We start from the raw sequence: 12,674 nt of genomic DNA, 5'->3' as shown, positions 1-12,674 counted from the left end.
GATCAGCCATGATCATATTGAATGGCGGTGCTGGCTCGAAGGGCCAAATGGCCTACTCCTGCAACTATTTTCTATGTTTCTACAGCTAGTTTCTGAACTTTTCTGTAATCACTGGCAATCATAATAGCAGGTAACTCAACACGGCGTCTCCACTTCCACTCTGGGTGGACTTCCTGTGGCTCCAGAGATGCTGCCTGACCCATTGAGTTACTGCGGCATTCTGTGCATCTTTGGTGTAAACCATCATCTGCGGTTCGTTCCTGCACACACGCACACGCACACACACACACGTACTACATAAGTATAATTTGATTTGTAAATAAGTAAATAAGATTTGTACCAGCATCTGCAGTTATTTTCTTATGCTACATAAGTATAACGTTGTTGCAAACCTTACCGAAATAAATGCGTTGCAATAAACTACGATTACAACAGACTTGGGGCACGCGTTCGTTGTCGTCAGTGATATTTTCTTTCTTGTTTTAACATTGATGGAACCGGAGTGACAGTTCTAAGTAAAAATCTCAATAATTCCCCTTCTGCCCTGTCACTGAAGGTTTCGATGTCAGGATATTGAAAATGGGTCCCACTTGAAATGTTTTGCTTTGACTCGTGGCTGATGTGATGTTCCATTTGTTAAACATGTCAATTTGTAAGATTTCTCTTGCTCTATTTAATCAGCATTCTGATGAGATGCCATGTGGAAGTGATGCATGTCACCGGCATTTTCACCCGAGCGTTTCCAATGACTTTTGCATTAAGATGGAAGAAAAATACAAGACTGTAAAAATCTGCTTTTGATACATTCCGTGATTTATTAAGACATTAACATTTTTAAAAAGCTGTTCGGGCATTTGGCAATCATTTGAAATTTGACAATTAAGTTGAAATATAGTTTGGAAGATCCATTTTATGGTTTTGAAATACAACTTGAATTGCGGCAAACATAGAGCCAGGGAACATGTAGGAAGAAGGAACTATTCACACACAAAATGCTGGAGTAACTCAGCAGGTCAGGCAGCATCTCGGGAGAGAAGGAATGGGTGAAGTTTCGGGTCGAGACCCTTCTTCAGACTGATGTCTGGGGGGCGGGACAAAGGAAGGATATAGGTGGAGACAGGAAGATAGAGGGAGATCTGGGAAGGAGGAGGGGAAGAGAGGGACAGAGGAACTATCTAAAGTTGGAAAATTAGTCCAGATTAAATGAATGTTCTGCTGACATTAATTTCAAACGCTGCGAGTGGAATCAAGTAGCAATGAGAACGGTGGTAAATTTTTTCCTGGTTAAAATTATTTCAGGAAGAAATGCAATTAGTCAGGCACAGAAGGCATCAGCACAGGAAGTACCCCAGTGCATTTCATTTCACTGCACATCGTGTATGTGCATGTGACAAATATACTTGACTTGACTTGACTTGAGAGGGGAAGTGGAGACATCAGTGTTGAGTTACCTGCCGCTTCGATTGCAGAAAAGCTCAGTACCTAACTGTTGCCCCATTGATAGCCGTAGTCCAGAGCAAAGATGATAGAGGAGCAAGATGGACCACTCCGTTGAAATCGCCTACACTGAAGTGTAGTACGCAAAGGAGCGTAACGGCCGCCATTTTAGTAGGCAAAACCCGCCGTTCGCTATGCCTCTCGCAGTATAATCAGTGTTTTGGGGGAGCAGTATGTGTGATGATACCATTACAATGCAGAATATATCTCACCTATCAATTCACAGATTTTTGTTATTTTTCTTTTTAAATGTTTCTGCAAGTTACTGCCTACTGAAATGGCGCCATGACATACTACGGGTTGAGTGGTCTATCTTGTTAACATATAACATATAACATATAACAACTACAGCATGGAAACAGGCCTGTCCGGCCCTACCAGTCCACGCCGACCATTCTCCCTGACCTAGTCTCATCTACCTGTTCCTCTAGTATCTTTGGTCCAGAGTGACTGAAGTAATTCAACACCAAGCACCCGGGCCTCTGGCGCTGTAAGGCAGCCACCCTATCGCTGTGCCACCGCGCCGCTCAAATTGCTGCTGCCCTCAGGAAGAAGGTGCAGGACCCCGTGAATGGTCACCTCCAGGTTCAAGGGCAACTTCTCCCCATCAGCCATCGCATTAATTGCTTGCCAGGATGGAAGCCTGAAGAAGGGTTTGAAACCCCAAAAAATAGTTCTGAAGAAGGGTCTCAGGTCTCGACCCGAAACGTCACCCATTCCTTCTCTCCAGAGATGCTGCCTGTCCCGCTGAGTTACTCCAGCGTTTTGTGTCTGTCCTGTCCTGATGTGCAGCCACTCTTTTGTTGAGTGCAGGATATTCAGGACAGATGTTGGGGACAGATTTTTGAACAAGTCAGTTTTGTTGAATACTGGAGAATCGGGACAGAATTCTCTTCAAAGTAAAAGGTCTGCATTGAGGCAGACCAACTTTAAACCAACAATTGAATGGCGGTGCTGACTCGAAGGGCCAAATGGCCTCCTCCTGCACCTATTGTCTATTGTCTGTTGTCTGTTGTAAGGCAGCGTCTCTACCGCTGCGCCACCGTGCCTCCATAACTATGATCGTATTAGCAACTGTGCAATTGTCAACTCATGAAACACGGGGGCAACATAAACCATGTGCTGATCTTATTTCTCTGAATTCTATTAGTGAACTGCTTTCTCTCTTATTTTCTCAATGTGCATGACAGGAACACTGCTCGTGGACAACCTGCAAATCACGGGTTATGCTGGTGGCCCAAACCCCACTATCGCCTTGTCTCTGAGAGGAAACAATGATTACTGGGTGCTCCTGGACGCTGTCAACCAGAAACTGTATTTAAACAGCACTGGAAGAGTCCTTGACCGAGATGTAAGTATATAACCTCCTTCAAAGGAGACGCACTTCTTTTATAAAATGGGGCCACAGTTTAAGAAGGAGCAAAGAGGTCCTTCTGCAGTTGTGCAGGGCCCTAGTGAGACCACACCTGGGGTATTGTGTGCAATTTTGGTCTCCAAATTTGAGGAAGGACATTCTTACTATTGAGGGCGTGCAGCGTAGGTTCACCAGGTTAATTTCCGGAATGGCGGGAAGAAGGGATCTTATTGAAAGATATAAGATTATTAAGGGATTGGACACGCTAGAGGCAGGAAACATGTTCCCGATGTTGGGGGAGTCCCGAACCAGGGGCCACAGTTTAAGAATAAGGGGTAGGCCATTTAGAACTGAGATGAGGGGAAAAAAATTAACTCAGAGAGGTGTAAATCTGTGGAATTCTCTGCCTCAGAAGGCAGTGGAGGCCAATTATCTGGATGCATTCAAGAGAGAGCTAGATAGAGCTCTTAATGATAGCAGAGTCAGGGGGTATGGGGAGAAGGCAGGAACGGGGTACTGATTGTGGATGATCAGCCATGATCACATTGAATGGCGGTGCTGGCTCGAAGGGCCTAATGGCCTCCTCCTGCACCTATTGTCTATTGTCTATAAAAAGTCACCTGCATTGTTTAATTTCCTGGTCGTAATGCAGATTAACATCATGCGAGGATGTCCTCAAACATCTTTTTTTGCTGTTCACTTTTATTAGTTTTTTCTCTGACTTGACTCGGGAGAACTCTGAACAAGTATTTCTGGGGTTCTTGAGGTGACCTCACATAAAATTAGAAATTTAATTGCTCTATGCTCTTGATTAGGTCATAAGGTCATAAGTGACAGGAGCAGAATTAGGCCATTCGGCCCATCAAGTCTACTCCGCCACTCAATCATGGCTGATCCATCTCTCCCTCCTAACCCCATTCTCCTGCCTTCTCCCCATATCCCTTGGCACCATGTTTAGAAAGGTAGGCATCAAAGGTAGCGGGGAGAAGGCAGGAGAATGGGGTTGAGAGGGGAAAAGTAGATCAGCCACGATTGAATCAATGGGCCAAATGGCCGAATTCTGCACCGATGCTTTAAGGTCTGATGGTCTTCTGTCCAACACAATTCTGCCATTGACAACGTGTATGGATGTGGTGAGCAGTTTTCAAAAGTTCTTGGCTAGAAATTGCCAGTAAATGCCAGAGTTTCATTATGAACCGTCTGATTAATGGTGGTGAATCTGTGGAATTCTTTACCGCAGAACGCTCTAGAGGCCAAGTCAATGGATAATTGTAAGGCGGAGATTGACAGATTCTTGATTAGTAGGGGTGTCAGGGGGTATGGGGAGAAGGCAGGAGAATGGGGTTGGGAGGGAGAGATAGGTCAGCCGTGATTGAATGCCAGAGTAGACTTGATGGGCCGAATGGCCTAATTCTGCTCCTATAAGTTATGAACTTATTGTGGATGTCCAGGACAACATGGGTTGCCAGTCCTGCTCTTCGAAGAAAGCGTGACGATCTCAGGCTTCTCCCTGTAGTTCACCCTTGCCTCGAGAGGAGGCGCTGGCGGTCTCAGGCTTATCCTGACGGCTCAGTTTTAGGGCTTGGAGAGACAGCGCTGGTGGTCTCTGGATTATCCAGGCGGCTCAGTCTTTGCCTGTATGTGGGCGCAGGCCAAGGAAGTTCATGGCCTGGAAGAGGCGCTGACGTCTCAGGCTTGCCCTGGTCACTCAGTGTCAGCCTGACTGTTTAGTTTAGTTTACAGATACAGCGTGGAAAGAGGCCCTTCGGCCCACCGAGTCCGCGATGACCAGTGATCCCCACACATTAACGTTATCCCACACACACTAAGGACAATTTACAGTCATACCAAGTCAATTGTATGTCTTTGGTGTGGGAGGAAACCGAAGATCTCGGAGAAAACCCACACAGGTCGCGGGGAGAACGTACAAACTCCGTACAGACAGCACCCGTAATCAGGATCGAACCCGGGTCTCTGGCGCTGCAAGCACTGTAAGGTGGCAACTATACCGCTGCCCCACCGTGCCGCCTCCACTGGCTTTCTAGGCCTTCCTCTATTCCCTTTGTCCACCCATCCCATCTCCACCCTCCTGTGGGAATCTGCTTCCTTTCCTTCCCAGTCCCAACGAAAGGTCTTCAATCAAATGTTAACTCTTGGTGGGTTTTTTTCTCTCTCCACAAATGCTGCCTGACGTGCTGGGATTTTTTTTTAGCATTTAAAAAAAATCAGTTTATTTCATCTTTGAATGCTTTTGGATTTTGGATTTGCACTTTTGTCTCGTGGCAAAATTAGTGTCATGGGCTATGTCTCCCGGTCAAAGTTTTCCTCAGAAGCTGCAGGGGTGAAGCTTCGCTGACCCTGATTACTTTCAACAAGACCATGGCACCATGTGGACCCTCATTGACCAGACCTGCAATCACCCAATGAGTTTAGTTTAGTTAAGAGTCAGAGAAACAGGCCCTTTGGCCCACTGAGTCCGTGCTGACCAACGATCACCCATTTACTAGCCCTATCCTACACAAACTAGGGACAATTTACAATCTTTACCCACCCTCAAACCATGAACGTCTTTGGAGTGAATGAATGAATGGTTGAATGAATGAATGAATGAATGAATGAATGAATGAATGAATAAGTTTATTGGCCAAGTATGTGCATATGCAAGGAATGTGCCTTGGTGCTCCGCTCACAAATGACAACACAAACATACAGATAACAATTAAGAATAAAGCATAACCACATCAAAACAATATGGATACAAAGTGTGGGAGGAAACCAGAGCACCCGGGGAAAACCCACGCAGGTCACGGGGAGAGCGTACAAACTCCATACGGACAGCACACATCGTCGGGATCGAACCCGGGTCTCTGGCGCTGCGAGGCAGCAACTCTACCGCTGCGCCAGCGTGCCGCGACACGGTTAAAAGCAGGTGTTCACTCTCAGTCCTCGTGGCTTTTGACAGTCCAAGGACGCATCCTTGTTGTTAGACAGTCCACAAAGAGAGGATGAAGAAAGAGAGCAGATCAATTTACAGGCACCGTCTCCGAAAGAGGTACATGAAAATAGATCCTCGGGATCGCTTGCTGTTGTAAAGTCAGGCATCTGACTTTGCACAAGGCGGCTGCCGGAATGAATTAAGATAACAGGAGGATCTGAAGGCGAATGAGGGGGAAGTCTGTCAGGTAGCGGCAGCTCTTGCTTGTAAGGTGAATTGTACATGGCACACACATTTAACTGAGCAAACAGGTTTTCCTCTCAGCACTCAAGCATTCACTGAGCTGCTGTGCCAAGCCTTTACAAAACACGTGTGTTGAGGTTTAGATAAAACAGGCTGGGCATAATCGTCAGATCATTGAAGGATCATTGAAGATCATTAGAGGGAGTACAGAGAAGGTTCACCAGATTGATCCCTGGGATGGCAGGACTTTCATATGAAGAAAGACTGGATAGACTAGGCTTATACTCGCTGGAATTTAGAAGACTGAGGGGGGATCTTATTGAAACATATAAAATTCTTAAGGGGTTGGACAGGCTAGATGCGGGAAGATTGTTCCCGATGTTGGGGAAGTCCAGAACCAGGGGTCACAGCTTAAGGATAAGGGGGAAGTCTTTTAGGACCGAGATGAGAAAACATTTCTTCACACAGAGAGTGGTGAGTCTGTGGAATTCTCTGCCACAGAAGGTAGTTGAGGCCAATTCATTGGCTATATTTAAGAGGGAGTTAGATGTGGCCCTTGTGGCTAAAGGGATCAGGGGTTATGGAGAGAAGGCAGGTACAGGTTACTGAGCTGGATGATCAGCCATGATCATATTGAATGGCGCTGCAGGCTCGAAGGGCCGAATGGCCTACTCCTGCACCTATTTTCTATGTTTCTATGTTTCTAAACCACAAAGGTTGATAGTAGCAAATGAACAAAAATAACACCGGGCGCAGCGGTAGGGTTGCTGCCTTACAGGGCTTACAGCGCTTACAGCGCCAGAGACCCGGGTTCCTTCCTGACTGCGGGTGCTGTCTGTTTGGAGTTTGCGCGTTCTCCCTGTGACCGCGTGGGTTTTCTCCGGGTGCTCCGGTTTCCTCCCATATCCCAAAGACGTGCGGGTTTGTAGGTTAATTGGCTTCCGTAAATTGTCCCTTGAGCGCGGGACGGAACCAGTGTGCAGTGGGACGTCATTGATTGTTGGTCGGCCTGGACTCGATGGGCCGAAGGGCCTCTTTCCACGCTGCATCAATAAGCTAAGCTAAACTAAACTGATGGGCCTGTTCCCGTACTTCACTGTTCTATTCTCCACATCTCAAATGATGTACACATCGAGGACACATGTCAACGATGTAGATTAATTGGCCCACAGTCTAGAACTGAACAATGGATCATTGATGGGAACATTGGGAGAATATGACCAAATTAGTGTTAATCAAAGATACTAGAGGAACAAGATAGACCACTCAACCCTAAAAAACGTAGTATGTCATGGCGCCATTTTAGTAGGCAGAAACTTGCAGAAACATTTAAAAAGAAAAATAACAAAAATCTGTGAATTGATAGATGAGATATATTCTGCATTTTAATGGTATAATCACGCATACTGTTCCCCCAAACACTGATTACACTGCGAGAGGCATAACGAACGGCGGGTTTTGTTTACTAAAATGGCTCCTTTGCGTACTACACTTCAGTATAGGCGATTTCAACGGAGTGGTCCATCTTGTTCCTCTAGTATCTTTGGTGTTCATGGGTGTTTGATGGTGTGCATGGACTCAGTGGGCCAATGGGCCTGTTCCCATGCTGCATTACTCTATCTCCAAGGCTCTCCTTTGTCCCTTGTGGCAGTGCCTATGCCCCTATGCTCCAGAATCGCTCCTTTGAACCTGTGAACCTTTGTCTGGTGAAAGCTTCTCAAAATGCAGGGATTCATTGATTTCAACACCCTGGCTAACGTTTCTCATCTGCGTAATGTCGGGAATGTTTGGCACATTTTAGTCACATTAGAGATGGGCATTTTAATGAATTTCATTACCGCGACCCATTTCCAGCCCCTCGGAATTGTGAGTTGTTCTGATTCATTTTGCAAAAAATGCCACCGCCAATCCTCTCGTGAACGATCTGATTGTTTTTTTTTAAATGCGCACATTTCAAATGGAAAAATTTCCGCACGAAACAAGTCACATTTGCATTTTGCCATCAAGTGACAGAGTGTGCTGGCGTTTGATAAAGTTGGCGTTGCTAAATATTCAGCTGCGAAAATGAAAGAACGTGGACCAGCTGAGCACAGCAACAGGCCATTTCGGGCCAGAAAATCTACTCCGAGCATGATGCCAAGTTTAACTAGTCATAGGGTCATGAGTGATAGGAGCAGAATTAGGCAATTTGGCCCATCAAGTCTACTCTGCCATTCAATCGTGGCTGATCTATCTCTCCCTCCTAACCCCATTCTCCTGCCTTCTCCCCATAACGTCTGACACCTGCACTAATCAGGAATCTATCTGTCTATGCTTTAAAAATATCCATTGACTTGGCCTCCGGAGGACACCAGATAGGTGTGTTTCTGGATTTAGTCTGCTTAAAGTAATGATGGCGTGCGCTAACGTAGAAAATAACTTTTAGTTTAGCTTAGAGATACAGCTCGGAAGCAGATCGAAATCCGCACCGACCAGCAGTCCCCGTGCGTTAACACTACCCTACACACACCAGGGACGATTTTTCTATATTTATGCCATGCCAATTAACCTGCAAACCTTGTACGTCTTTGGATTGCGGGAGGAAAGCGAAGATCTCGGAGGAAACCCACGCGGAGAGCGTACAAACTCTGTACAGACACGCACACGTAGTCGGGATCAAACCCGGGTCTCTGGTGTTGTAAGGCATCACGCTACCACCATCAATGAAATTTAAGTTGCTTCCAAAGCAAATTCAAAGTGTTGTATATGCGGCCTAATCTTTACTCAGCCTATTAGCGTTAGTCTAGGGGTTTAACATCAATCAACTTCAAAACAAAGGACAAAATATGTTTTTGTTCGTGTTGGACAAGTCAATGGTCTTTGTGGATATTATTTTGCTTTACGTTCATTTTGCTGTATGTTATTTTCAATTAATTGCATGGATGGCCATTTCAATTACTGGCAGAAAATTGAGGTTTCTTTGTGGTTGTGAAGTTGAGACGGTAGAATCGAATGTGTTGATCAAAAGTACTCACAGTATAAGCGCGTTCAGAGCTCCACTGCACCTCTTAGTCTCACAGGTGATGTCTGCCACCTTTGCCTTGAGATTTTCACGTGTTAATTCAACAGTGACGTTTGTTTAGGACATAGCACATGAAACAGTGCGGCTCAGAGGAACGCCTGTGCCAAACATGATGCCAGAGACCTGAGTTTGATACTGACTACGGGTGCTGTTCGAAAGTTCTCCCAGAGACCTTCCCCTGGATGCTCCGGTTGCCTCCCACATTCCAAAGACGTGCACGTTTGTAGGTTCATTGGCTTCTGTAAATTGTCCCTGGAAGTGTGGGATAGAACCATTGCATGGGCTGAAGGGCCTGTTTCCACGCTGCATCCCTAAACTAAACTCTACTAAGGGTCCTGACCTGAAACGCCACCGGTCCATTTCAACCATGAGATGTTTCCATTGTGAAGCCGAGTGGCTTAAGGTGAGGGGGGGGAAGATTTAATAGGAACCTGAGGGGTAACCTTTTCGCACAAAGGGTGGTGGGTGTATGGAACGAGCTGCCGGAGGAGGTGGTTGAGGCCAGTACCATCGCAACCTTCAAGAAACATTTAGACAGGTACATGGACAGGACAGGTTTAGAGTTGTAAGGGCCAAACGCAGGCAGGTGGGACTAGTGTAGATGGGACATGCTGGTCGGTGTGGGCAAGTTGAGCCGAAGGGCCTGTTTCCACGCTGTGAGACTCTCACTCCATGACTGTTTCAATGTGGTTTGTGGAATAGGCCTTGTGTTTGGAAACGCTGAAACCTTCCTTTTAGTATTAGCCTTTAATATGAATATTTTATTAATATCTTTGTCAATAGCCTCCGCTCAATATCCAGTCCATTGTCGTTGTGCTCGACTGTGTCAACCTGCGAGTTGGGAGTGTCATCAAACACGAAGTGCGGATTATAATCAAAGACCGGAATGACAATTCTCCATCTTTCCAGCGGTCGCGATACCATGTGGAAATCAATGAGGTAGGTGCTCATATGAGGATGATCAATTGTCCAGAGGGGAGGGGGAGGGGGGAGGGGGGAGGGGGAGAGGGAGAGGAGAGGGTGCTGTACCAATGCAGGAGAGGTTTGGACCCAACGGGTCCACTTGGTCTAGTTTCTTTTAAAATTCACTTTGGTTTCTTTCTGCCATGAGGAGGGAGTATTAACATAGAAACAGAAACATAGACAATGGGTCCAGGAGTAGGCCATTCGGCCCTTCGAGCCAGCACCGCCTTTGAATATGATCATGGCTGATCATCCAAAATCAGTACCCCGTTCCTGCTTTCTCCCCATATCCCTACGATTCCGTTGGCCCTGAGAGCCAAATGTGGGATGGAGTGGGTGGAATGGAATACTTTATTGTCACATGTGACGAGGCACAGTGAAATTCTTTGCTTGCACGCCCAATGTACACAAATTCACTCTCTCTTGAAAGCATCCAGTCAATTGGCCCCCACTGCCTTCTGTGAACAGTGTTGGACTGGAGATAGACACAAAATGCTCGAGTAACTCAGCGAGACAGGCAGCACCTTTGGAGAGATGACATGGGGTTATGGGGAGAAGGCAAGGGAATGGGGTCAGGAAGGAGAGATAGATCAGCCTTCATTGAATGGCGGGGTAGACTTGATGGGGCGAAATTTCAGTGACACAAAGAGTAGGCAACACGATTTCATAAAGGTTAATGAACAAGTTGCCCATCTCATAGAAACATAGACAATAGGTGCAGGAGTAGGCCATTCGGCCCTTCGAGCCTGCACCGCCATTCAATATGATCATGGCTGATCATCCAGCTCAGTAACCTGTACCTGCCTTCTCTCCATACCCCATCATCCCTTTAGCCACAAGGGCCACATCTAACTCCCTCTTAAATATAGCCAATGAACTGGCCTCAACTACCTTCTGTGGCAGAGAATTCCACAGACTCACCACTCTCTGTGTGAAGAAATGTTTTCTCATCTCGGTCCTAAAAGACTTCCCCCTTATCCTTAAGCTGTGACCCCTGGTTCTGGACTTCCCCAACATCGGGAACAATCTTCCCGCATCTAGCCTCTCCAACCCCTTAAGAATTTTATATGTTTCTATAAGATCCCCCCTCAGTCTTCTAAATTCCAGCGAGTATAAGCCTAGTCTATCCAGTCTTTCTTCATATGAAAGTCCTGCCATCCCAGGGATCAATCTGGTGAACCTTCTCTGTACTCCCTCTAAGGCTAGAATGTCTTTCCTCAGATTCCTCACTCTGCCAAAGCCAATGGAGGTTTGATTCAGTCATCTTGAGTTGGGTTTCACTTATTTATCGCAGCACAGATGGAGGTCATTTGGCAACCGATTAAAGAGCACTCCGTTTTATTATTCATAACACACTCCTGCCATCACGATAGTTGTCAAACCATGGCCTGTCTGAAGCAAATAATGACAGAAAGCTCAGGATGTGTACGTCCCCATTGGAGTGAAGGGCAAAGCAGGCAAACGTCAGGAAGCTTGGCTGACGAGGGAAATTGAGACATTAGTCAAAAAGAAGAAGGATGCATGGGACAGGTATAGGCAGCTGGGATCAAGTGCACCTCTGGGGGAGTTTCGGGAACCAAGGAGTCAACTAAAAAAATAAATCAGAAGGGCAAAAATAGGCCAGGAGATAGCTCTGGCGGGTAGCATTAAGGACAATCCCAAAAGATCTTATAAGTACATAAGGGGGGAAAGGGTAACTCGAGAGAGAGTGGGACCTCTCAGGAATCAAAGCGGTCGCCTCTGTGTGGAGCCACAGGAGATGGGCAAGGTCCTAAATGAGGTCCAACTATTTACCGAGGAGAAAGACAGCAGGACGGGGGAAATTGGAGCTGTCAGTGGAAGTGTCTTGAGAGCAGTCAGGGTTACCGTCGAAGAAGTACTGAAGGTAATATTGTGTTTGAAGGCAGACAAATCTCCAGGGCCTGATCAGATATATCCGAGGACATTGTGGGAAACTAGAGAGGAAATTGCGGGAGCCCTGGTTGATATTTACGAGTCCTCCTTAAATATACAGGAGAGGTGCCGGAAGACTGGAGGGTGGCAAATATTGTGCCTCTATTCAAGAAGGGCTGCAGGGAAAATGCTGGGAACTATAGGCCGGTAAGCTTAACATCTGTAGTCAGTAAGTAAGTAGAGAGTATTCTGAGGGTAAAGGATACACAGGCTGGGCAAGGGCTGATTAGGATAATCAGCATGGGTTTGTACGTGGGGGTCGTGTCTCACAAATCTGATTGATTTTTTTGAAGACGTGACCAAAAAGGTCGATAAGGGTAGAGCTGTCGATGTTGTGTACATGGACTTCAGTAAGGCATTTGACAAAGTTCCGCATGGTAGGCTGCTCTAGACGGTTAGATCGGATGGGATCCAAGGGGAGATAGCCAAATGGATAGCAAATTGGCTCCATGAAGCATAGGGTGATGGTGGAAGGTTGCTTCTCGGACTGGAGGCCTGTGACTAGTGGTGTGCCTCAGGGTTCGGTGCTGGGCCCATTACTGTTTGTCATCGACATCAATAATTTGGATGAGACCATAAAGGGCAAGATTGGCAAGTTTGCTGATGATACAAAAGTCAGTGGTTTTGCAGAGAGTGAAGATGGTGGGGCTCTGCGGAGTGTTGAGCAG

The 12,674-nt window shown here is 46.4% G+C and overlaps 1 protein-coding gene across 1 annotated transcript in view; it reads left to right on the top strand.

Annotated features, from left to right (window-relative positions):
• Positions 1–12,674, top strand: part of pcdh15b (protocadherin-related 15b) — a 1,128,636-nt gene that overhangs the window by 681,115 nt on the left and 434,847 nt on the right. The window contains exons 7-8 of the mRNA XM_078413191.1: positions 2,688–2,848; positions 9,874–10,029. Of these exons, the coding sequence (XP_078269317.1) occupies positions 2,688–2,848; positions 9,874–10,029 (317 nt within the window). The remainder of the gene's footprint in view (positions 1–2,687; positions 2,849–9,873; positions 10,030–12,674) is intronic.

This window comes from Rhinoraja longicauda, chromosome 16 (genome assembly GCF_053455715.1).
Source record: "Rhinoraja longicauda isolate Sanriku21f chromosome 16, sRhiLon1.1, whole genome shotgun sequence".
Lineage (NCBI taxonomy): Eukaryota > Metazoa > Chordata > Chondrichthyes > Rajiformes > Arhynchobatidae > Rhinoraja > Rhinoraja longicauda.
This window is presented reverse-complemented; position numbering and strand designations above follow the sequence as displayed.